The sequence below is a fragment of the Ovis canadensis genome, chromosome 7 (assembly GCF_042477335.2).
Source record: "Ovis canadensis isolate MfBH-ARS-UI-01 breed Bighorn chromosome 7, ARS-UI_OviCan_v2, whole genome shotgun sequence".
Classification (NCBI taxonomy): Eukaryota; Metazoa; Chordata; class Mammalia; order Artiodactyla; family Bovidae; genus Ovis; species Ovis canadensis.
In genome coordinates this window covers 97142327-97169443 of record NC_091251.1, presented here as the reverse complement: position 1 = coordinate 97169443, position 27117 = coordinate 97142327, and the positions used below count along the sequence as shown (strand labels likewise).

Sequence of the window (27117 nt, the reverse complement as noted above, 5' to 3'; positions counted from 1 at the left end):
CGATGCTACCCCCACAAGGCTTGCTTTTATGCGATGGGTGACCACAAACAGGTGTGTATCTACACAAATCTGTACACATTAGCGATGATCTTCATGATCTATTAATCATTACAGATTAATCAGAAACTAGAGGTCACGGAGAACAACAGTTGAGAAGAATAAACATAGACAAACATATGAAAGTGTTCTTTCATAAAGGGCCATTTCAGTCCATACAGAGTTTACGGGCACTAAAGTGAAAGCGTTAGCTCTTTGCCACCCTATGGACTGTAGCCCATCAGGTTCCTCTATCCATGGAATTTTCCAGGCAAGAATACTGGAGTGGGCTGCCATTTCCTTCTCCAGCAAATCTTCCTCACCCAAGGATGGAACCCCGGCCTCCCACACTGCAAGCAGATTCTTTACCGTCTGAGCCACCAGGGAAGCACCAAAAGGTGCTACAAAAAGCAGTATGTCAACTTTCCTTCCCATACACTCAAACCCACCCACTCCTGGGCTGCATGTCTGGACTCCGGCACCTCAGACGTGGACAGCAGGGCCACCCGCAGGGAGGCCGCCAGCACACCCTGTGGACAAAACCCAGAAGTGACTTCAGCACTCAAGGCCCATCCCTACACACTGCTGTGCTCATTTAAACACCACAAAGCGGTGCTGCTGAGGCAAGTCGGCACACTCAATACAAAATTCCGCTACTATTAATACTGCTCTCCCCGCTTGGCCAGGGGCACTCAGACCATTGTTTATACCTTAGTGAAAACACTACACCTCAGCGATCAAGGCATAACAATCTGGGCAAAATGATGCACAGAAAAGGCTCCGGGCCCCCAGGGCGGGGTGGTGTGCTGCAGGAAAGCCCCATTTGAGAGCCAGCAGGCTCAGAGGGCAGTCCTGGGACTGAGTCTTGGATGCCCAGGAAAGGAGCGAGGCGGCTGCTGGGCATGGCAACACTGAACTCGAACAACGGTTTACTCATGAGGACGGGCCACCCAGGACCACCTGGCAGCTCCTAGGAACACATCACAGTCAGCAATAATGTGCTCACATGACTGTATTTTTTAAATTCCCAAATCCAAGCCCCTGGCTTCTTCTGAAAAAGCCAACTCGGGATTAAGGATGGAGCAGACCTTCAGGAACAAAAGCAATCTCATTGATTTGGGGACAAATCGCCCACGAAAGAGGTTTATGGATTTAAAAGGCTAAGCTTAGGTCCCTAAGAACTTGAGAAGCGGTGTCACAGCTGGTCAGACTCTAGACTCCCTTAGAATCCCCTCCCCTAATCACAGGGTTTGTCCTCAAATCTGTGACTGCGCTGGTGGCTTACATAACCTCGACGCTCTTGGATTTCCTCAGTCCTTCAGGTGGCGCTAGTGATGAAGAACCCGCCTGCCAACGCAGGACACGTAAGAGCTATGGGTTTGATATCTGGGTCAGGAAGATCCCCTGGAGGAGGGCATGGTAACCTCCTCCAGTATTCTTGTCTAGAGAATCCCACGGACAGAGGAGCCTAGCAGGCCAAGAGTCGGACACGACTGAAGCAACTTAGCAGGCACTTGAGGCAAAGAGGTGAGGCGAAGGCAGCAGAAGCACCAGGGAAACCAGGCCGGCCTGGAAGACGTGCCTCCCAGGGAAGGCCAGAAACTCCATCAAGGCTGGCTGACTGCGCTCGCCACGCCACAGCTGCCGGCCTGCTGCTGCTGCTGCTGCTACGTCGCTTCAGCCGTGCCTGACTCTGTGCGACCCCAGAGATGGCAGCCCACCAGGCTCTGCTACTAAATGCTGTACCTATGTGCGCACACACCCTCTTTTAATCCCTATTTATTGTTGTTGTTTTGCTTTTTATGCTGTTTTGGCTGTGTTGGGCTTTCCTTGTGACGTGTAGGCTTGGTTGCCCCGTGGTATATGGGATCCTAGTTCCCTGACCAGGGGTCGAACATGTTCCTTGCACTGGAAGGCGAATTCTTAACCACTCGACCACCAAGGAAATCCCCAAGTCTCTATTTTAAAACTGAGAAAACTAGCATTTAAGTAGCTTGTCCAAGGTCAAAGAACAGCACGTGTTCTATGCTAGGCTTCAAGTTCAGGCCATGGGTACTGGGGTTCGTAGCCTTAACCATTTGGCCAGACATTCCAGTCCTAGCTGTTATTCAAAGCAGAAGGAAGGAAATGAATACATAATGAGCACCCACTGTATGCTAGGCAGTTGCTAAATGATTTTTCACACTATTTCCTTTAATGCCTTACAACAACTCCCTAAAGTCGACAAGATTATCTCTGGTTTGGTTTTTACAGAAGAGAAAACTATAACTTGCCCAAGGTCACCCAGCTTCTAATGGCAGAACTGAGATGTGAGCCCATGGCAATCTGATTCCAAGTCCCTTGACACACTGGGCAAATTTCATGGAAGTAACTGCCTCAGAGACCTGATAACATCTCCAGTCTTACAGGTACGATGCTATCATTCAAGCGCCTCCCATGAGTCTAGCTACTGGAGGAAGCAATCAGCAGATGTGGTTACAGCTATAGTCTGACTGTTTCCCACTTAGTCAGCCCCTATGGGGTTTCCTGTTCTTATATGCTTGACTTCCGATTGTCTTCCATGTAGGCTATTTGTCATCTTTCCAGCTAGATTTTAGCACCATGAGGACAGGGACATTGACAAACCTTTCCTTGTGTGACCCCTCCCCATGCCACACCAGCACTCTGCCAAGAACAGAGATGAGGCTCAGGAAATACCTTCTGAACAGAGAAGACTTTCAGAACTCCACAGCTCAAACCTAAATCAAGTATTGCCAGTCTCTGCTACAGCAAAGCAGCTGAGAAGAGTAGCAATTTGCTGAACTGCAAGAGTTGACCACCAAAAGAAAGCAGATGCAAGGTGAAATGATGTAGAGAAGACCCCCAATTTGGAGCTCCCCAAGATCAGACACAGGGGTCACTGGAATGTAGGCTGATCAACCACCCACCCTCAAACCTACACTTAAGATTTACTGAACACCCACTGTTATGAAGCACCACACTAAAAGGTAGGGGAGGAGATAAATGCAAGACAAAGGGCATTACCAAGCTTCCAAGCAGCCAGCATGCCTTGATCTTGACGTACAGCCTTGGGGATGGGTTTCCTCCTCACTATTGAGAGAGTGCAGGCAGCAGAGGTACCCTGGGCTCTAAGCAGAGAAGGTGCTAAGTTTAGGGGAGGGGTCTGAGTTCTACAGGGAAATTTTGATTAATTTTTTTCACAAAGGGCTTGCTTTTGTTTTTTTTTTAGCTCAGCTTCATATTTGTGCTGCTTTCAGTCATCACCTTGGAGGCTCCTGGTGCACACATGCCTCCTTTTAAGGGTGGCTGTTGCTCCTGAAATTGTGCTTGTGGTGGCATCAGCAAAGGCTCAGTCCTGGTCTAGGTGAGAGCAGCCTTTGCCCCCCTTTCCAGCCTCCGCTCCCCTTTCCCCAAGTGCCTGACTCATGGCCGACTTCTCCACCCAAAGGTCCCTCTCGTGACAGAGCGGACAGCCAATGACCACAGGCTCCCAGAACTTCCCTAGTGACTGAGTCAGGGAAGAGGAATGAAAAGGGACATCTTTCTAACCTCCAGGCCAGGAAAGGGGCGGATGCAGACCTCACTTTCTCCAAATCTTGGAGAAAATAAAAAGCTCCATTGAGATGCTTTGGCACTTCCACCAACTCCCAACCAGACGCCAGCCCATGGCAGCCAACAGCTGAACTCACACATCTCGGGTGCTGTTCCCGTGCTTAACCTCACCACTCCCTGCCTGGTGACAGATGGTGAAATAGCCCAAAGCAGAAGAACTGTCTCCTTTGTCTGACATGTCACATGCTGTCAATTCCTGGAAGCAGTTCATGTGACCACGTGTGCACAGTTAGTCACTCAGTCGTGTCTGACTCTGTGACCCCATTAGCCCGCCAGGCTCCTCTGTCTATGGAGTTCTCCTGGCAAGAATACTGGAGTGGGTTGCCATGCCCTCCTCCAGGGGATCTTCCCAACCCAGGGATCAAACCCGGGTTTTCTGCATTGCAGATTCTTTACCAGCTGAGCTACCAGGAAGCCCCTCATGTGACCACACATGTTTCTAATACTCCCAAGTTTTCATCTGAGTCTGATTGGGCTTTCTTGGTTGAAAGACCCCCACTTTTGACTTTCAGAGGTGAAACTCAGATCAGAGGGCTTACTCACAGGCAGGCCCTGGAAGACTGGTTTCTTAACAGGCTGCCACGAGCCAGGCCCAATTCCTCCCACTTCAGGGTGAGCTTCCAAAAAGAGACAGGCTGGGCCCTAGGTAGTTTTTTCCTAAGACACCAACTTCATACGGTAACTAGCCCTGCCTCTTGGTCCCAGAGAGATCTGGAAAGAAAAAGAAATCTAAACCTTGCACCAGAAAAACTATTAAAATTAGCCATATCTACCACCATCCCCGGAAAGTAATACCATGAACTCTGGCCTGGGATTTAGGGAGTTACTCAGGACCTACTCACATGAGGTCGCTCCCCTCCTACTTGGCCTGACTCTTCCACCATTAGTCACTCCATCAGCCTTAGAGTCTAATTCCTCTTCTCTTAGATTTGAATTCAGGAACTTTTCTTTTCTATCGCTCAAGTCCATAGGGTCTCAAAGAGTCTGACATGACTGAGCGACTGAACAACTCTTTTCTCAGAGCTCAGAATGTGGGTTGGCACAGAGTAGATATTCAAGAAATATTTGTTCAGTCAGTAAATAAAGGCTGTGGTACATTGTCTCAAAGAAACCATAGCTCCCAAGAACTGACATAAAGGTCAGAGTGCTTGGCCCTATAAATGGAGAGTATAGCCCTTAATGGGTTTCCTGGGTGGCCTGCTAATGCAGGAGATGTAAGAGATATGGGTTTGATCCCTGGGTCAGGAAGATCCCCTGGAGGAAGGCGTGGCAATTCATTCCAGTATTCTTGCCTGGAGAATGCCATAGACAGAGGAGCCTGGTGGGCTACGATCCACAGGGTTGCAAGGAGTCAGACACCACCGAAGAGACTTAGCACACATACACATAGGCCTTACTGGCTTCCCAGGTGGCTCAGGGGTAAAGAATCCACCTGCCAAGCTGGATTCAATCCCTAGGTTGGGAAGATCTCCTGGAAAAGGAAATGGCAACCCGTTCCAGTATTCCTGCTTGGGAAATTCCATGGATGGAGGTGCCTGGCATGCTACAGTCCATAGGGTCACAAAGAGTCAGACATAACTTAACGACAAACCAACCAGCCAACGAAACCCTTAACCCAAGGTTGTACCACATGAGATAGACAGCCAAGGGGTTTAGAGCCTTCATTCACGGACTCTCATTTGTCACATTACGTGTGGTCTGTCAGCTGGGGAAACACCCAGAGGCTGGCCGGGATACATGCAATCCAGTACCAATAGCATTCAAAGAGAAACAAAGACTGATGGCCAGGGGCCGCGTCGGGTACTTGCAAGGGACAGAGATCCGGCCGCAGTGGGGACACCCTGGTGAAGGACGTAGATTTTTGTGGAGCAGCATGAGAACACAAAGCGAGCACTCCAGGGACAGATAATGGGGTCCTCTCTTCCCCAAGGAGAGACAGAAGAATTCTGGAGAGAGAAAAATCAGTTATCACAGCCACATGGATGGGCTGAGCCCCACCAGTCTCCGCTTGTTACCGTGGATCAGCATCACCCTCAGGTGGCTGTTGGTGGTGGTTTAGTAGCTCAGTCGTGTCCAACTCTTTGCGACCCCATGGACTATAGTCCACCAGGCTGCTCTGTCCATGGGATTTCCTGGGCAAGAATACCAGAGTAGGTTGTCATTTCCTTTTCCAGGGGATCTTCCTGACCCAGGGATCAAACTCGGGTCTTCTGCATTGCAGGCAGATTCTTTACCAACTGAGCCACCAGGAAAGCTCAACTGTAAGGGGCCTGGGAGAAAATGTGGTAACACCAGGACCACTAGGCCCTGAGGAGAGGACTTCTTACTCCCAGGACCCATCTCCTGACAGTGAGGACCAAGTCAGTTCTGTGTTCTGCCACCAAGGCTACTGCCTACGTCGAAGACAGGAGCCATCCAGGACATACAGAGATTGAAAAGCTGCTTTGTGCCAACCCCTGGCAAAAGGCCCTTCTTGGAATCAAAAAGGAGTTAGAAAGGTCCATAGGACCTCAGGAGCTGCATCATGGCTCAAGTCAAAAAGACCAAATCAGGGATATTCTGGAACCCAGGAGCTCTGGGAGAGGCCCCGACAACCAGAATGACTGGAACTTTTTCTGAAATCAACAGCTGACTCTAAAATCAAGAATGGCGAGCCCTGTAAACCAAGGGTGTGGCCCCTAATCCAAGGTGGCTCTTTACCAGGTGGCCAGGACCTGATCTATATACAGGAAGCCTTTTACTTTCTGAGTGTATTGAGTAAGTCTACAGACATTTTTTTCAGGGCACTTAAGGGGTTTCCCTGATAGCTCAGTTGGTAAAGAATCCACCTACAATGTAGGGGATGCCCCTTCAATTCCTGGGTCAGGAACATGCCCTGGAGAAGGGATAGGCTACCCACTCCAGTATTCTGGGGCTTCCCTTGTGGCTCAGTTGGTAAAGAATCCGCCTACAATGTGGGAGATCTGGGTTTGATCCCTAAGTTGGGAAGATTCCCTGAAGAAGGGAAAGGCTACCCCCTCCAGTATTCTGGCCTGGAGAATTCCAAGGACTGTCTAAGTCCACGGGATCACAAAAAGAGTCAGGCACGAATGATCGACTTTCATTTTCACTTTCAAAAGCCCACATTTGCACAGAATTTCACAGTTTTCAAGGCACCTGCACATCCAGCATACAAACAGCATCAAAACCATCCAGTGAGGTGAACACAGGAAGCCCATGGCACAGATGAGACACGGAGCCCTGGGAGGGGCCCGTCCTTCTCTCCCTTTCATAACTGAGCTGGCTCAACTCACTGAAGTCACAGAGCTGATGAGTAGTGAGGTAACATCAGACTTCTGTTGGTCCACTCCCAGCCCTGCTGTCTTCCCACAGAGCCTTGCTGAGCCAGGCTTCAAGCAGCCACACAGCCCAGGAACACGTGGTCTGAGACCCAAGAAGAGCCAGGGACCAATGGGGTCGTTTGCAATGGGGTTTGCTACATAACTAAGGAATGTGTTTGGGTCGTTATAGAATAGCTAACAATTACTCTGGACCTCTTATCAACATTCTTTCTAGGGGCGTCCCTGGTGATCCAGTGGCTAAGAGTCCATGTTCCCAATGTAGGGGGGCCTGGGTTCGATCCCTGGTCAGGGAACTAGATGCTACATGCCCCAACTAAGACCTGAAACAGCCAAGTAAATAAATAACTTTCTTCTTAAAGTTCTTTCTGGACAGTGAGTCAGAGGCAGTACAGTAACTGGAGAAAATGTCAATATCTATGGTGTCTCTGAACAAAATTACAGTGGTGGTCTGATCTCTGCAAACACAACTTCCTTTCCCTCACAGTAGCCTTGAGAGAACCAGCCATTGCCAAGGAGGACTGTCATTATCGTATAGTTGCTCCCTCTTTTGAAATCCCATAGACTATAACCCGCCAGGCCCCTCTGTCCCTGGAATTCTCTGGGCAAGAATACTGGAGTGGGTTGCCATTCCCTGCTCCAGGGGATCTTCCTGACCCAGGGATCAAACCCGCATCTCCTGCTTGGCAAGCAGATTCTTTACCGCTGAGACACCAGGGAAGCCCTAGGGCTGTCTTTACTCCACAAATAAAGCAAGGCATTATCGAGATGGCTGTCCCAAGGCTAGAGGCTGAGGATGTCCCCTGGCAGCCAGGTCTTCCCAGGGTCCCACCCCCCAAGTCAGCCAGTCTCAAAGGAGGAGCTTCCCCACCTGCCACTCTTCCCAGGACCAGCTTCCAAGGCTGCTTAGGAAGCAGATGGAGGGGATTTTTTCAGGAGGCCCACTGACACATAAAAAGTGGAAAAGACTAGTAGGAGGGCTGGGCCAAGCTGAATTTTTCCTGCACCCACCACTCCCATGCTCCCGAGGCCCTGGGTGACATGTTATTCAATGGCAAATATATGCTCTGGAATCTCCCTTCAGCAATGAGAAGACAATGCCCCAAAGATAAACGGTAAAACCAGAACACCAGTCATCCATCTTTCCATCTGCACATTCTCAGTCCCCACTGTGTGCCCACCAGGGCCTCTTCTGGCCTGTTTTCTATAAACAAGGTCTTATGGGAGGTGACCGATTTCTAGAAAGGTAGTGATGCCAGCACCAACCTAGCGCATTGGTGGAGGGAGTGGACAGGAGGTCTGCTTAAGTTCATTCCTGACCTATGGCGTCAGGGAGGAGGATGGGTGAGTGGTATTCCTGGGACAGCAGCTGAGATGAAAGAAAGGCCTAGATCCAGAGATATGTGAAAGAGTGCTGTGAACCTGAGTTTAGTGAGGAGGGAGAAGGTGGATGTGCACTCAGTGAATGTCTGTGGAGGCTCCTCCTGGTTCAGGAGCTTTCACACCTCGTTTAACATGGATGTCCACCTGTGAGGCTGGCTATCTCAGTACAGATAAGGAAGCTGATGCTCCAAGAGGGCAGGTGTCCAACCGGAGGCTCCAAAGACGGGGCTGGCAGAGCTGGGTCAGGGTCCCACGGCTCCTGTATCAGGAGTTCTCAAATTTCAGTATCACAGTCCCCGGTGGAGAATCAAAACCACAGATTCTAAAGTCCCACCCCGGAGAGGGTAATTCCTTGGATCTGGCCCCCTAGGCCTGGCGATCTGCATATCTCACAAACAACACTCCCCCCTTCCCCATCGCTCCCCACCCCCTCAAGTGGTGCTGATGCTGAAGATTCCTGGAGCTCACTTAGAAACAATGGCCCTTCACTGCCCCGAGGACTGCCCAGGTGGCACTAGCGGTAAAGAACCTGCCTGCCAGTACAGGAGACATAGGAGATGAGGGTTCGATACCTGGGTCGGGAAGATCTCCTGGAGAAGGGTATGGCAACCCGCTCCTGTATTCTTGCCTGGGAAATCCCATGGACAGAGAAGCTTGATGGGCTACGGCCCATAATGTTGCACAGAGTCGGACGTGACTGAAGTGACTTAGCACCCGCCAAGGACAGAAATCAAGAGCTAATTCTCAGCTGCTGCTTCCCTTAGAGTCCCAGGCAGGGGTGGACAGTGGGATCACGGTGTGCTCCTGCCTAGCTCCTTGACAGAGAAGAATCGGGCCTCTGAGTTCATTGACTAGCTCCACAAACAGGAAGCCCAGGTCAAAGGTCTGAGGAGGCTAGGACTGCTCAAGGGGGAGCCGCCACCCCAAACAGCTGTTTGTGATGTTCCCCGCATTAAGGCCACGACTCATGGCACCCCACTTCCTACATTTCTGAGTTGGTGGGCACAGCAAATGGCCCTGAGCAGAGACAGCTGCATCCAGAGCCAGCTGGGCGGACGCAGCCATGCCAACACAGCGACGTGGGGGTACAGATCAGGAATGTCCAGGGGAGAGGAAGAGGAAGAAAAATAACCCCCAGCCTTGCTCCAGCTCCTGTCCCCTTCCTTCCTGGAATCAGCAGAGTTGTCCAATCAAGACTGATCTGGTTTCAAAACGGGTTTGTGTTCACCTCCTCTCTAAAGAAAGAGTCAGAAGGAGCCAAAGCAAATACCACTCCACTTGTGGTTCGGGGACACTCTGTCTAATCCCGAGAAGTTGATGAGCAAGGGAAAGCCAGCCCTACCTCCCATTACCCTCTTACAAACACACAGTGCCCTGGTACTCTCTGTGCTCACGCTGGGGCAAGGCCTCATCTCCAACTGTGTGGGGCTCAGAGGTCAAGCTACAGATTTCACCAGCAGAGAAAAGGAGAGATGCTTGCAAATGGGCGAAGAGGCAGAGGAGTCCGGATGGGCCCCCAGGACATGTAGGATACCTCTCACCCCTGAATAACTCAGCAAAGACAAAGGCCATTAGTCCTGAAAAACCAAGAGACCGGAGATGATCCCTTGGGTTAAGTTTGGGATGGTGCTAGACAGAAGTCAAGAGATAGAGAAGAAAGAAAGAAGAGCAAACACCCACTTGCACCTTAACCCTATAGCTCTTTATCATCTCTGATAGTGTTAGCCACTGAGTTGTGTCCGATTCTTGGTGACCCCCTGGACTGTATAGCCTACCAGGCTCCTCTCTGTGGAATTCTCCAGGCAAGAATACTGGAGTGGGTTTTCATTTCCTTCTCCAGGGGGGTCTTCTCAACCCAGAGATTGAACCCAGGTCTCCTGCTTTGCAGGCAGATACTGTCTGGGCCACTGGGGGAAAAGCCCTGATAGGGATCTCTGATAGGTATCCAACCAATTAACACAGGGTCCTTTGATGTGGGGGTGGGGGGGTGAGGGGGGCAGGTAAAGGCAAGGGAAGGACATCCTGTTAACAGCTTTGTTGGATAAACATCAAGAATCAGGCAGTGGAAAACGGCTGTGTCCATCTGATAAGCCTGGGCGCCATGCCTCCTTCAGTAGGATTTTAGGTTTGTAAGCCTGAGGTCTGATGTGTAGGAGCTGGCCCAGTACCTGTATCATCCCCAAGACCCTGAAATCTTCAACACAGATGCCAGGTTCCGTCAACCACACACTGGGAAGTTAACACCGTCTCCCAGCACCAGACAGCTTTTAGTCAGAGCAGTTCTCAAGAGGAACAAGTCTCCATCAGGAGACTGCCTGGAAACTTCTAGAAAGGCCCACTCTTCCCTATTGACCCAAATTCCTGGTCACTTCATTCATGAAGAATTGGCTCATAACCATCACCTCCTTGGGGATGCTGTCCAGCTGGGTCCCCCGGACATTCACTCTGGAGCATGTCCTCCCACAGAGTGAGCCCTGAATGTCCTGTACACATGGACCCTTAAGCCTGCCACACAGTGGTATAATGAGCATTTAAGTGTTGGTCTCTCTTTCCAGATCAGCAGCCAATTATCTGTGCTGAGGATGTAGTAGTGACAGCACCTGTTCTTCATTTAGCTGATAAACTCTGCTCACTAAAGGCCCTCGTTACTCCTCTCATCCACCTTTTGCAGCTGCTGTTCAGTTGCCAGTCGTGTCTGACTCTTTGTGACCCCACAAACTACAGCACTCCAGCCCTCCCCCATTCCTCATCATCTCCCCAAGTTTTCCCAAGTTTATGTCCATTAGCTAACATTATCTCCTGTGGGCTCCCAGATGGCTCAGATGGTAAAGAATCTGCCTGCAATGTAGGAGACCTGGGTTCAAACCCTGGGTCGGGGAGATCCCCAGAGAAGAGAATGGCAACCCACTCCAGTATTCTTGCCTGGAGAATTCCATGGACAGAGCTTGGTGGGCTATAGTCCACGGAGTAACAAAGAGTCGGATACAACTGAGTAACTAATGCTTTCTTTCAATATTATCTCCATCTTACAAAAGAAGATGCCAAAAGTTAGAAAAGTTAAGGTCTTGTCCAAGAGTACACAGCAGGACTAAAGATGGTGTTCTAACCATCGTGGGCCCAGCAGAGTTCAAGGTGCCCTGTAAGGACTGAATAGATTTTTCCACTGAAGTAATAAGATTGAGTCATGTCAGGAGGACAATCCAGGCATGAGAGTTCCTTTCGACAACCACCTGAGCTCTCAGCTACCTGAGTGGTCACCTTACTTCCCCTCAGGAAAGGAATACTTGTTTACTAATAAATCTGACCGGTCACAGGCTCCTGTTATGCCCAGAGCCCTGAGACATGGGAGAGATGTATTAGTCAAGGTTCCAGTCCTTTGGCAAGTTTCCCATTTAGAGGAGGTGGAGGAACAGGGGAAGAGGACAGGAGAAAAGTTAAGGAAGCAGGGAAACTCAAACCATGGGGAAACAAAGGCCAGTATCCATGGAAACTCAGCAGTTACACAGAAGGGCAAGGATCACCTTCTGCCGGCACAGAGACTGAGGGGCGGCGGGGGGAGCAGGTATCGGGACCCCAACCACAGGAGCCACCTCCCAAGCGGTGTGTGTCCTGTTTCTTTGGTAGTAGAGCGCACACACACACACACACACACACACACGCACGCACACGTATGGCCTAAGCTTCACTATTTTCATTGTTTCTAACTGTGCAGTTCAGCGGCATTAAGTGCATTCTATTACTGTGCAACCATCGCCTCCATCCAGCACCACTTTTCAGCTTTCCAAACTGAATCTCTGTATCCATTAAACATGAACTCCTGCCACCCTCCTGCCCCAGCCCCCCTAAACCACCATTTTACATTTTGCCTCTATGAATTTGATTACTCACAGTACCTGTGGTATAATATAAATTTATTTAGTCTTTCTCTCTGGTTCCTGGCACAGAGCTCTAAATCCTGGGCTTTTATGAGTGATAGGAGTATCCTTTGTGATTCATAGGGATCCTGTTTCCATCACACCAGAGCTTATGCTATGAGGTGACTCAGACTGGAGCCTCTCTAGAGCCTTGGGATGGAGCTGGTCTCCAGAAGCTCAAGTGATTAGAGTTTGGGAACTTTCAGCAAACCCCCGGAGAAGGCAATGGCAGCCCACTCCAGTACTCTTGCCTGGGAAATCCCATGGACGGAGGAGCCTGGTAGGCTGCAGTCCATGGGTCAAAGAGAGTCAGACACGACTGAACGACTGCACTTTCACTTTTCACTTTCAAGCGCTGGAGAAGAAAATGACAACCCACTCCGGTGTTCTTGCCTGGAGAATCCCAGGGATGGGGGAGCCTGGTGGGCTGCCATCCATGGGGTTGCACAGAGTCGGACACGACTGAAGCGACGCAGCAGCAGCAGCAGCAGCAAACTCCCCTCCCCCTCCTTGAGAATAGGAGGGCAGCAGGGAATTGAGCTCTAGAAAAACCCTTGAACTAGGAAAGTTCCCTGAGGCTGGTAAACATGTGACATCAAAGTGCTAAGAGGGCGGCACCCCACAGAGGCTCTGGAATCTCCTCCACTTGGCTTTTCCTGACTTGTACCCTTTATAATAAACCAGGAAAAACAGTTAAGTAAACAGTTTATCTGAGTTCCCTGAGCCATTTTAGCAAATTACAGATCCTGAGCAGGGCTCACAGGAACCCCACCTTATAGCTAGTCAGTCAGAAATACAGGAGGTCCCTAGGACTTGCAAATGGAGACAGTCTTGTGGGTCCAAGCCCTTAACTTCTGGGGTCTGCACTAACTCCAAGTAGTTAGTGTCCGAGTTGAACTGAATTGTGGAACACCCAGTTGGTATCGGAGAAAGTCAGAATTGGTTGGTGTCAGAATGAAAAGACAGCTCAATACCTCACATAAGTAGATTTCCAGAATATCTATTTCTGTGACTACCGTATGTAACTCAGCCACAACGTCTTTAAGGTCCATCCATATGTAGCATGTCACAATTTCCTTTCTTTCTAAGAATGAATAATATTTCACCGTGTGTATATCTCATATTTTAACAATCAGCCATAGATGAACACTTGGGTTGCTTCCACCTTTTAGCGATTGTGAAGAATGATGCCGTAAACATGGGAATAAATATCTGTTCAAGGTCCTGCTTTGAACTCTTTTGGGTATATGCCCGGAAGTAGAATTGCCAAATCCTATGGTAATTCTATTCTTCATTTTTTGAGGAAGTGCCATACTGTCTTCCACGTGACTGCACCATTTTACATTTCCATCAGCAATGCACAAGGGTTCCAATTTCTCCACATTTTGGCCTACGTTTATTACTTTTTTCTTTTGGACAATCATCTTAAGGGGTAATGAAGTGGCATCTCATTGCAGTTTTGATTTGTATTTCCCTAATGCTGAGCTTTTTTTCATATACTTATTGACCATCCATGCATCTTTTTGGGGAGAGAAATTTCTATTCAAGTCTCTGGCTCATTTTTAAATTGGGTTGCGTGTTTGATGTTGTTCAACTGCAGGAGTTCTTTATGCATGCTGGCTATGAACTGCATATCAGATACATGATTTGCAGATATTTTCTTCCATTCCACGGTTTGCCTTTTCATTCTGTTGAGAGAGTCCTGTTTACATGAAAGTTCTCCGCTTTGATGTGGTCCAATTTATGCTATTGTTGCTATAGATGTTTCTAGTCTCACATCCAAGAAATCACTGTCGTCATTACCAAATCCAGGATCATGAAGATTTCCCCCTACATTTTCTTCTAAGAGTTTTATAGCTTTGCACAATACCATCTGTTGAAAAGACTGGTGGTGCTCATGTGTCCTTGTAGGTTCATCAGCTGTAACCCATGCACCACTCTGGTGGGGGTGGTTGACAGTGTGAGGCTACACAAGAAACACGTGTGGGGAATATTTGGGAAATCTCCACCTTCCCCTTGCCTTTGCTGTGACCCTAGAACTGCTCAAGAAAACAAAGTCTATTAAAAAAAAAAAGGCTGTCCTTTTCCTCTTAAATGGTCTCGACACTCTTGTTGAAAATAATTTGACCATATAAAGTGGTCATGCATGGATGTGAGAGCTGGACTGTGAAGAAAGCTGAGCTCCGAAGAATTGATGCTTTTGAACTGTGGTGTTGGAGAAGACTCTTGAGAGTCCCTTGGACTGCAAGGAGATCCAGCCAGTCCATTCTAAAGGAGATCAGTCCTGGGTGTTCATTGGAAGGAATGATGATAAAGCTGAAACTCCAATACTTTGGCCACCTCATGCGAAGAGTTGACTTGTTGGAAAAGACTCGATGCTGGGAGGGATTGGGGCAGGAGGAGAAGGGACAACAGAGGATGAGATGGCTGGATGGCATCACTGACTCGATGGAGTTGGTGATGGACAGGGAGGCCTGGCGTGCTGCGATTCATGGGGTTGCAGAGAGTCGGACACGACTGAGTGACTGAACTGAACTGAACTGATGTGGGGGTTTATTTCTGGACTCTGTACTCCTTTGGTCTGTAAGTCTGTCTTTATGCTGATCCTACACTGTCATGATTACTACAGCTTTGTTATTAGTTGTGTTAGTTTTATTACACACATTAAGAAATGTCAGATCTCCAACTGATTCTTTTCCAAGATTGCTTTGACTACTCAGTGTCCCTTAAACGTCTGCATATGAATTTTCGGATGCATTTTTTCCCTTCATCCGGGGAAAAGATGAAGGAAAATATTTTTTTCCTTCATCTTTTTTTCTTCCTTAAAAAAATCAGGATTTTGATAGTGATTGTGCTGAATTTATAGATTTATACTAATGCTTTGTGTCGTATTGACATCTTAACAATATTAAGGTCTTCCAATCCATGAACACAGGATGTTTTTACATTTATTTCTGACTTCTTTTTTTCAGTAACATTTTACAGTTTTCAGTGCAGAAGTCTTTCATTTTGCTGGTTAAATGACTCAAGTGTTTTCTTCAATGCTACAGTAATTGGAATTGTTTCACTTTCCTTTGGGGATTGTTCATTGTTAGTGTATAGAAACAATTGATGGAAAATGTTGCGCGTTTGGTCTGCTTTGTGCTCTCAAGTTTGCAGGGAGGGACAGGAGAAGGGAGAGGGGAGAGGCAAACGGGCAAAACGGCCATGAAACTTTCTACCATTTTGAATGTGACTTTTTCTTCAGTTGGGTGTTTCCTTGGTTGCTGTAGATCTTTGATGTACAGAAATCCCATAGGGAAGGTTATTTTAGCCAGTTTCTCATGTATTTAATATTTCTGTGGGAGAAGTGTGTGTGTGTGTGTAGCTTCCTGGTCCTCCGTCTACTGATGTCACTCTCCAAGGCTTTAGGCTTAATCTCTAAGCAATGTATCTTCAAGGACAGAACTAAGAAGCCAAACTGGTCAGAGCAGGGGAAAAACTGGGAGGGAACAAGAGATGGGTAGCCAGGAAAGCCAAGGAAGGAGGGGCCCTAGATGCTAAACTGAAGATGTAGACCTGATCCCACAGAATCATCAGACCCTCAAGACTGCCTGCCAAGACAACACGGCCAAGTCAGGAGTCAGGCCAGGCCACCAGAGCCTCCTCCCCTGCAGTGTACTGAGCTGCAGGTCAAAGAAGCAGGATTAGGAGCTTCCGCTATGGTTCCACCGCACAGGCCTGCAGGGCCTCCCCATCCCCCCAAACTCCCAGGGCTCTGTTTATTTTCAGAACTATAAGTGAATCAGAATTATGAGCCCCACCCAAGCCCACCCTCCCGTCTCACCCTGGAGAGTGACTGAGATCCCAGCTCCTCCACCTGGGAACTGGACCCGTCTATAGCAGCAAAGACAGGCCAGCCCTGACAGGAAGCCGGCTCCAGGCCGGAGGGCGCCTCCCCAGGGCACCGGGCTCCTCTCTCCTGGTGAGTTCACGTCTGATCACAAACCTCGCCTGGGAAGCCAGGTGGAAACACAGGCGCCTGGCCTCTTCCCTGGAGGATCTGATTCGGAAGTCCAGGTGAGGGCCCAGGCATCTGTAGTCTGTCCTGGACCCACAGGTGAGGTAAATGGGCACCATTTGAAGGAGCACTGGTCTAGTTTCCTTCCTGGAGTGGCCAGCCTCTGAGCTCACCCACCTGCCTGTATCTTTGGTGAGCGCTTTGCATGAAGGAGAAACCAGAACTGGCATTCAGTTCCTCTTTACCTTCCCTAGAAGTCTCACCCTAGAAGTCTTATATGACCCACAATCTCAAAACATGGACGGTAACAACAACAGCATAATTTTTTAGTTTTATCAGAATTAAAAAAAAAAAAAAACAGATTTCATAAGCCAGACTCCAAAGACAAAATATTGCATGATTTTGGTTATATGCAGGACCTAGAATAGGCAAATTAATGGAGACAGAAAGTAGAATAGAGTAGTGATAGAATAGAGATTACAGAGGAGTTGCTGTTTAATGAGTACAGAGTTGTTGGGAATAATAAAAAAAAAATTGGGGTATAGATACTAGTAGTTCTTAAACAATATTGTGAAACTACTTAATGCCATTGAACTGTATACTTATGAATGGTTAAAATTATGAATGAGTTATAATTTTAGCACAATTTTAAAATTTTTAAGTAAAAATCTGGTTTCTGGCTTCTTTAAAGGCACCAACAAATGAGATGGTCTGATAACATGAGATGGTCATGCTGTGTATACGAGCGGGTGGCAGAGGCTGAAGCAGCTGTCAGTTCAGCTGGGACGTGTGCTCTCACGATGCCATGACCCCCCTCCTGTTTCACTTTTCCTTCCATGACCTGGCTGCCCCTATGAGCATTAGAGGGTTGGTGCTGGCCCCACCCCTTCTCATGCCAGTCTCCACCAGCCTTGCCCTGGCTCTCCCAATCCCTGCCTGGTCCTCTCTCCCAACTAGAAGGGGAGGTCAGCAAGTAGCCAGCCACGGGGGCAGCTGCTTCATGTGCCTTGACAATGACCACAAGCAAAAGCACACAGGCACTGGCCTTCACCTCCCCCCAGACATCACTCAGACCTTGAGAGCTTCCTGACATGGCAACAGCCAGACTGATAAGCCTGAACTTTCACCCACCCACGTGCTCGGAAGTCTGGAACAAGACAAGGCCAGCCAGCCACCTCTCCTGACCTTGACTCCTGAGTCAGCCTCAGGAACACCCAGTCTCCCTGGGCAACAGAGGACCAGCCAGTCCAGCATACACCACCTCAAGACGGGACTGCCTTTCCTAGAGCCTGCATTTATCCACGAGAGCCTGATTTCCAAATGCTTGAAATATGATGAGATTCAGGACCTAATGCCCCCGAATTTGGGACCCTGGCATAGTGAATATTTTAAGCTGAAGGAGTCTGAGAACTGCAAAGCAGAAAGGTCACTGTGACCTCCTCCCCTCTCCTCCCCATTCTTCCCCCAAACAAGCCTTAAAACCCTCCTGTGGGAGGTACCCTCCTGGCTCCCAGAGGAAGGGAGCATCCTTGTCTCTGAAGATAAAGGGACACTGCAGAAAAGAATCCTGACAAACAGGCCTCGACAGTGCTCCCAATCTACAATGATCTCAGACCTATCCTATCACACTCCTCTGAGTGTCCACTCTTATCAAACCTGGCACAGAAGTGCACAAGTCTGCACTTCCCTTGTGACTCAGTGGTAAAGAATTAGCCTGCCAGGGCAGGAGACAATCCCTGATCCAGGAAGATCCCACATATGGCGGAGCAAGTAAGCCCGTGCGCCACAACTGCTGAAGCCCACACACCCTAGAGCACGTGCTCTGCAATAAGGGAAACCTCCGCAATGAGAAGCCCGCACACAAATAGAGAACAGCCCCTGCTTGCGGCAACTAGAGAAGAGTCCATGCAACAACAAAGACCCAGCACAACCAAAAATAAGGAAAATCATTTTTCTTAAAAAAAAGAAGTGCATAGGTCCAACTATTGCTTCATTTCCTCACAAACACTCCCGCGTCACCTAATATTTATAGTAAATCATATGCATAATTTGCTCTTATTAATCTTGACTTTGTCCATTTAATTTTTAGCTGGGGACTCTAAGACAGTTAAGGAAAACTTTTTCCTCCCCTACAATTAGCATCATCATCCCAGACATAGTGGAAAATGTTGCTAGTCTGTAGGTCTAAAATACATGCCAACTTCTAAAGACTCACCACAGAAAAAGAATGTAAAACAGCCTCTCAGTAATTTTATTACATTGATTACATGTCAAAATACTATGTTGGATATGCCGAGTTAAATAAAATATCGTTCTAAACCTAATTTCACTGTTCTATTTACTTTCGTAAACAAATTTACATTTTACCTTTTTTCAAGTGGCTCCTAGAAAATTTGGTCATGCATGTGGCTTGTGTTTGTGGCTTTCCTTATATTTCTATTGGACAGGGCTATTCTCCATAGCCCACAGCCAAGGCTGCTGTAGAACTCTAAGGTGACCATATTTTCTTCACGTTGAAGAGCAAACTGATTCTCTCTAGTCTTTTTCTGGGTGGCGCTATGCTGGGAGCTGCCCTGGGGCCCTGGAGGAAATCCCTTCTGGTCTCAGCGCTGGAGGCTCCTCATTGGGGCTGGGGCCGCCTTGAAGATCTAATCCTGCTCCCACATGTCCCTCACCCCCATGCCACCAAGGGGTCACCAGATCTCACACAAGGCTTTCCTCCCTACCTGGCTCAATAACAATGTGTCCATATCACTCAAAACCCCACACAGACGGTTCTCCCTGGAAACAATGGAACCAGTGTTGGGAACCCTGCGGGACTGCTACCACCTGTGCGAGGGTCACAGGCAAGTGCCTCAGCTGCGGGCCACGTCTCCCTGTCCACTGCCACCCCAGCTCAGATCCACAGGTTTCCTCACCCTGGAGCCTGGAGCCCCCACTTCCTGAGGCTCAGGGAGGCAGGAACAGCCCCTCCACAGGCAGCAGGTGATGTGTGCCTGCTCAGTCACGCCCAGCTCTTTGCAGCCCCACGGACTGCAGCCCGCGGGGCTCCTCTGTCCATGGAATCCCCCAAGCAAGAATACTGGAGTGGGTTGCCATTTCCTCTTCCGGGGATCTTCCTGACCCAGGGACTGAACCCACATCTCCTGTGTCTCCTGCTTTGGCAAGCGGATTCTTTTACACTGAGCCGCCTGGGAAATCCGTCAGGTGAGGAGGCAATGCTAATGCCTGGAGATCCAGAACAGAAAGCAGGGGCTGGCTCCCAAACTCCAGACAAGCTGCTAGACACGGTGCCACCACCAACACGCCTCGAGACGCAGGCCCAGAGCCTGAGACTCGGAATCTTGCCTTTTAATTTCTAAATCTATGGTTTGTCCCCATGAAGACCCAATAATGGCCGACTGACAGGGGCTGTGGAAGAGGAACTGGCTTCGAACCTCCTTTTTATCACTCAGGGCCTGTAGGACCCCGGAAAAGGTTGCTCCATTTATCTGCATCTGAAGTTTCTCACCTGTAACAACAGAGACAATCCCACCCATCTCAGAGGCTAAAACAAAAAAAGCATATGGATGAAAAAGTGCCTTGTATTATCATAGGTGTTGATAGATATTAGCTTCTTTCTCCTTCAGTCTTCCCTTAGCAATGACAAGAAGATAGTAAAAACCTCGCAAAGAACTGAAAACAAATCCTCTATACTCTCATCTGGTTGCTTGTGCATTTTTTAAAAAATCTGGAGGTTGGTGCCTGGTACAGTTTAAAAGCCTAGGAGGAGAACTCTGAAGGCAAGGGAGTCTCTGTGTAGCCCCAGCACAGCACCTGCCAAGGCATCCATTTCTGTGCTAATACACCAACCCTGGTGGTAACGGTTTAGTCGCTAAGTCGATTCCAACTCTTGCCACCCCAGGGACTGTAGCCCGCCAGGCTCCTCTGTCCTTGGGATTTCCTAGGCAATGATACTGGAGTGGGTCGCCATTTCCTCTTCTAGGAGGTCTTCCCCACCCAGGGACCAAAGGCGGGTCTCCTGCATTGCAGGCAGATTCTCTACCACTGAGCCACTGCAGCTTCTGGGTAAACGCCTGTTGAGTCAAGGAACAAATGAGGTCAGAATTTCCAGGGAACAGGAGTCTGGCTGATCAGTGTGAAGTCTGTGGCCACGAAGAGTAACTCTCTGAAAAGACGCTTATAGTCTGTTTAGGCAGCTTCATGGAATCTTTTTTTTTTTTCCCCCCTAAAAAAAGAGCTCAAGGTGTTCTATTAATATTTCTCCACCATTCCATCATGCTTTACTTAGCAAAAAAGGTTAAAACACATGCCAAGAGCCAAACAAAGTCACCTCTACGTGAGGAAGCATAAGCAATTCAGCTTTTCATAATTTTTAACTTAGCACGGTGGGTTAAGGCTAAACGGTTAAGGCTAAATTGATGGCACCATGACAAGAATATCTGCTGTTAGGGTGTCTTTCAATGTGAAATTCTTAGCATTTTCTGACCTTGGTGGGGAGTAGGGGTAGGAAATGGCTAACTATTCTTACTAAATTTTAAAGATATATTCGGCTTTAAGTTTGGGCTTCCCTGGTGGCTCAGATGGTAAAGAATCTGCCTGCAATGCAGGAGACCTGGGTTTGATCCCTGAGTCTGCATGATCCTCTGGCGAAGGGAATGGCTACCCACTCCAGTATTCTTGCCTAGAGAATCCCATGGACAGAGGAGCCTGGTGGGCTACAGTCCATGGGGTTGCAAAGAGTCAGACACGACTGAGTGACTAACACTTAAACTTTTCCCGCACAGGTGTGTGTGGAGAAGACTGAAAAGCAATTAGCTTTTGCTCCATGGTTAACAAAGAAAGTGTTCGGTTCTCTGATCGCCCAGGCCACCTGAGGGTGCATCTCTCTCCTGGCCTCCCCAAATAATGGGTTTGGGACTGCAGTGACCTTGTCTGAATCCCGTTGGGGCTGCAAATAGACAGCTTTAACCCTCTGGAGACATGAAAGATCCCGCCCCTCGACTCCCCAGCTTCACCCTCGGATAAAGAAAACATCCAGTAACGTCAACCCCACCAACAATGCTGCAATGGAGATGTCCAAACCTGTGGTCACACCACCTGTGAGTACAGGGTGTTGTGAATGTCACCTTCAGTACCTATTTTTTAATCTCCCTGAACAAAAAAAATCCAACTGGTTTCTTCCCCAACCCTCAAATCCATTCAATCTTCTGAATGGTCAAACCCACAGGTTAAAGAAAACTGGGTAGAGGCTTTTCTGTTCCTGCTTGTGCTGAGAAGGCCCGTCTGTTGTTTCCACTGATTGCTTACACTATTACCCAAGTGGCAGGACTTACTGGCCTGAAAAAATTTAGCTCAAGTTACCTTTCTGGTGGTAAAGATGAGCAGAATGACAATTTACCTTTGGAGAAGTTTGGAAATTTCTGACCCAAATAAGAACTTTCTAAATGAAAGCTTAAACATTTTAAATCAGCGGTTCCCAACCTTTTGGCACCAAGGACAGGTTTCGTGAAAGACAGTTTTTGCACAGACTGGGAAGGGGTGGATGGTTTGGGGATGATTCAAGCACGTTACATTTATTGTGCACTTTATTTCTCATCTAATGCCACCGCTGATCTGACAGGAGGTACCTGTCCGTGGCCCAAAACTTGGGACCCCTGTTCTAAATGTAACAAACAGGAAGAGGAAACAAGCCTTCAAGAACCAAGGGCGCCTGGTCATTTGTTAGATGTGTAGCCACAACTGCATGTGCTTTGGAAGAAGTGAGACCCACCCCCCACCCCAGGCAGTGGTCCAGATAAAGAAGGACCCCATAAACAGCTGCCTCAACCTTTCGGACACAGTGATCAGACTCACACAAGCCCACCTTTCTGGGCCATGTCCAGACCGAGATGCAAAGAACTTGATATTCTCCTTCCCCTAAGGAGGAAAGACAAAGGATTAAGAGATGAACTTTCCAGGCCTTCCCACGGCTTCTAGGCCTTGGAAATTCAGAGCAAGAGCTTGATTCCCTCCTCCTGGACTTGACTCTAACTCTCAGGGTAGGCATTTGCCACCAAGCACTGCTCCCACCGTCCTGGCTCCAGCTGGGTATAAAGAAGGCGAGCGCAGCGCCAGCACTGCTCTGCCTCTCCACGTGGCGCAGGAGATGCTGCCCTCTGGGAAAGCCGGCTGGACAGGCAAAGAACACCCGCCAACCCCCAGTGGGGCTTCCCTGGTGGCTCAGAGGTTAAAGCGTCTGCCTGGAACTCAGGAGACCCGGGTTTGATCCCTGGGTCAGGAAGATCCCCTGGAGAAGGAAATGGCAACCCACTCCAGTACTCTTGCCTGGAGAATCCCATGGAGGGAGGGGCCTGGTAGGCTACAGTCCATGGGGTCACAAAGAGTCGGACACGACTGAGTGACTTCACTTTAACTAACTTAACCTCCAGTGACACAGAATAGTCTGACGGCCAGGGGCTATTCCCTGAGAAAGAAGAGCTATCCTGTTCAAGCTGGTGAAGGAAGTTCAGGAATGAGATCATAAAGACAACATGTGTTCCAGAAGCATGCTTTCTGCCGGAGGAAGAGAAACTGCGGGTGACGCAAAGGCCCTTCCTTTCATTTCCCCACTTCTCTTACACACCCACTCGGTCACAATCATCCACTCGCTCAGTCACACCCAGCCATGGTCAGCCAGAGTCACAAACACTGCTGAAGTCAGAAAGCTAGGCTTCACGCAGTGAAGCAGTTCGGTACAACGAACACCCTCAGTCCCACAGTGAACGCCACTCACTCCTCTACCCACCTGATTGCCAAAGACAGCTATGGAGCAGGCGGTTGACACCTCATTAGCCCCGAACCAGACGGAAGCAATGCGGGAGGGCATACCCAGGATGAAGACCTGGGCCACGGAGCAGATGACCTGGCCCAGCATGGTGACTGGGAAGAGATGTGGCTGCAGGCTGCCCAGCTTCACCCAGGCCCCCAGGGAGTTGAGAGCGGAGCCAGTGAGGGCGATGGTACGCAGGCCAAATTTCTCCAAGAGCCAGGCCACCGGCAGGAGCAGAGGGATGTAGGTCACCATGTAGCACATGGACAGCCAGTCGATGGCAAAGGCACTGACCCCGTAGAAGTGCATGAAGATGTTATTGATGGCGCCGTACTGGATCCACTGGAAGGCGTTGCACATGGAGTAGCAGCTGAACACCAGGACCACCGCCCACCGGCGCTTGCTCACCTTGATCACGCTAAGATCTTCAGGGCCCGAGCTACTGGGTTGGATCAAGCCACTGGGTTGAGCCAAGGTACTTGGGTGGGCTGAACTACTAGGGTATACAGAGACACTGGGGTGGATCGAGACGCTGGGGTGAGCCGAGACGCTGGGGTGGGCCGAGACGCTGGGGTGGATCGAGACGCTGGGGTGGATCGAGACGCTGGGGTGGACTGAGAGATTGGGGTGCTCCTGGAGCGCCGAAGTTTGCGAAGGGGTGCCATCGTGGTCCTGTTGGTTAGGGTCCTCACTCACCATGACCGCAGCCTCTCCTGGCGCCCTAAGCAGGTGCCGACAACTCGAGTCGACTTAAAAGACAGTGGTGTCGGCTGGTCAGCTAGAGCTGACGTGGCACTTGCCCAACCTGCCCCGGAGGAATAAACTGAGTCCCCAGCCTCCGTAAAAGCCAGCGAGTGGGGCTCTTCCGCTCAGCCCCAAGCTTCGGCTCTCACTTTTCCTTGGCGTCCTCCGTCCCTGACAGCTGTCCCCCAGACCGGCTGCAGGCAGGCCTGAGCCAGGTCCCGGCCGCTGGAGCCTTGAGTGCCTCGGAGGCGTCCTGCCCACCTTCAGCCCCTCGGTCCTGGTCACAGTTTTCTCCCGGCGGCGCAGCCACTCGGCTGGGACTCGGATTGCTCCTCGGGCGGCTTGCGGCCTCGCCCCTCCGCACACGTGACCGCCCCGCCCCCGCCGTGCGCGGCTTCCACCCCTCCACGAACCCCCCACCCCCACTCCCACCCCACCCCACCCACCCCGCCCCACAGCCTCCAGCCTTCTCTAGCTGGCGGGACAGTACAGTTGTTTCGCCACCGCTTGCGGGTGCATTCCTCCCCCCCACGCCCCAGGCACCATGGAAACCGCCCGGTTAATCCCCCCACCCTGGCACTGCTTTCTCAAATTCATTTGCCCCCTCCCGGGGCACTCTGCAAGAAAATGCCCCCTGCCTTTGCGAAGGTAATCCTCTAAAGAGAGTCTCCTCCCTGTCAGTCCGCATTCCCTGCGCGCCCACACGGATGCCCGGCGCCTCCAAACGGCTCTGTGGTATCCAAGAGGGATTCTCGACTTTTGCCCACTTGGCTGAGCTCCTCAGCCCTTGTTGGACTTTCGGAATAAAGACAGATTTGTAGATTTTCCGGGCTGGTTGCGCTCCTGGGGTAAAGGCGAGAAGCGCAAACTCACTTCCCCTCTTTGCTTTCCCTGCGAACTTGGTCTTACATTGAGGAACTCAGATTTGAACCTGTTCGGTAGGACTCTTCTTTCTTCATGGATCCCTGGGCGGCCTCCTAGGCGACAACTTGAGGGCGGAAAAGAGAGGGGAGTTCTAAGACGCTGAAGACCCAGCGCGGGTTTCGCGGTGAGGTGCCCAGCACAGCGCACGATAAGTGGCCTCTGCATGCATGTAGCCCTATGCTGCCCCCTGCTGGTGCACAGCCCATTCTGCATAGAAGCCCTCAAGTCAGGGCCTCTAGGTCAGGCCTGCTGTGATTGCAGCCCTGGGGAGGAACAAGGGCCCAGATCTTCCCTGGGTTCAAACACCGACTTAGCTGCTCCCAGGCCTGCTTAGTAAATTAAGATAGCCCACCTCTCTGTGCCTTAGTAGCTTGGAAAATCAGTAAAACAGGGATGATGAAATAATAGTACCTACCTCACAGTGTTGTTTTGAGGCTTGGATGAGTTAAGGCTTGAAAGCACTTGAAACATTCCTGGCAGATGATAAGCCTTCCCGGAGTGTCAGATATCCTAACAATTAAAAATTGAACATTTCTATTGTGCTACAAATGTATACTTAGTTACCTCATTTAGTTCAGTTCAGTTCAGTTGCTCAGTCGTGTCCGACTCTTTGCGACCCCATGAACCCCAGCACGCCAGGCCTCCCTGTCCATCACCATCTCCCGGAGTTCACTCAGACTCATGTCCATCGAGTCCGTGATGCCATCCAGCCATCTCATCCTCTGTCGTCCCCTTCTCCTCCTGCCCCCAATCCCTCCCAGCATCAGACTCTTTTCCAATGAGTCAACTCTTCGCATGAGGTGGCCAAAGTACTGGAGCTTCAGCTTTAGCATCATTCCTTCCAAAGAAATCCCAGGGTTGCACTCCTTCAGAATGGACTGGTTGGATCTCCTTGCAGTCCAAGGGACTCTCAAGAGTCTTCTCCAACACCAAAGTTCAAAAGCATCAATTCTTCGGCGCTCAGCCTACTTCATAGTCCAACTCTCACATCCATACATGACCACAGGAAAAACCATAGCCTTGACTAGATGGACCTTAGTCAGCAAAGTAATGTCTCTGCTTTTGAATATACTATCTAGGTTGGTCATAACTTTTCTTCCAAGGAGTAAGTGTCTTTAATTTCATGGCTGCAGTCACTATCTGCAGTGATTTTGGAGCCCCAACAAATAAAGTCTGACACTGTTTCCACTGTTTCCCCATCTATTTCCCATGAAGTGATGGGACCGGATGCCATGATTTTCGTTTTCTGAATGTTGAGCTCTAAGCCAACTTTTTCGCTCTCCTCTTTCACTTTCATCAAGAGGCTTTTTAGCTCCTCTTCACTTTCTGCCATAAGGGTGGTGTCATCTACGTATCTGAGGTTATTGATATTTCTCCTGGCAATCTTGATTCCAGCTTGTGTTTCTTCCAGTCCAGCGTTTCTCATGATGTACTCTGCATAGAAGTTAAATAAGCAGGGTGACAATAGACAGCCTTGACGTACTCCTTTTCCTATTTGGAACCAGTCTGCTGTCCCATGTCCAGTTCTAACTGTTGCTTCCTGACCTTCATACAGATTTCTCAAGAGGCAGGTCAGGTGGTCTGGTATTCCCATCTCTTTCAGAATTTTCCACAGTTTATTGTGATCCACACAGTCAAAGGCTTTGGCATAGTTAAAAGCAGAAGTAGATATTTTTCTGGAACTCTTGCTTTTTCCATGATCCAGCAGATGTCGGCAATTTGATCTCTGGTTCCTCTGCCTTTTCTAAAACCAGCTTGAACATCAGGAAGTTCACGGTTCACATATTGCTGAAGCCTGGCTTGGAGAATTTTGAGCATTACCTTACTAGCGTGTGAGATGAGTGCAATTGTGCGGTAGTTTGAGCATTCTTTGGCATTGCTTTTCTTAAGAATTGGAATGAAAACGGACGTTTTCCAGTCCTGTGGCCACTGCTGAGTTTTCCAAATTTGCTGGCATATTGAGTGCAGCACTTTCACAGCATCATCTTCCAGGATTTGAAACAGCTCAACTGGAATTCCATCACCTCCACTAGCTTTGTTCGTAGTGATGCTTTCTAAGGCCCACTTGACTTCACATTCCAGGATGTCTGGCTCTAGGTGAGTGATCACATCATCATGATTATCTGGGTCGTGAAGATCTTTTTTGTACAGTTCTTTTGTGTATTCTTGCCACCTCTTCTTAATATCTTCTGCTTCTGTTAGGTCCATACCATTTCTGTCCTTTATCGAGCCCATCTTTGCATGAACTGTTCCCTTGGTATCTCTAATTTTCTTGAAGAGATCTCTAGTCTTTCCCATTCTGTTGTTTTCCTCTATTTCTTTGCATTGATCGCTGAAGAACACTTTCTAATCTCT

General features: G+C 49.3%; 1 protein-coding gene across 1 annotated transcript in view; it reads right to left on the bottom strand.

Moving 5' to 3' along the window:
• LOC138443204 (choline/ethanolamine transporter FLVCR2) overlaps positions 1-24654 on the bottom strand; it is a 61960-nt gene extending 37306 nt beyond the window's left edge. The window contains exon 1 of the mRNA XM_069595198.1: positions 23071-24654. Coding sequence (XP_069451299.1) covers positions 23071-23793 — 723 coding nt within the window. The 5' untranslated portion in view covers positions 23794-24654. The remainder of the gene's footprint in view (positions 1-23070) is intronic.
• Positions 24655-27117: the final 2463 nt, after the last annotated feature.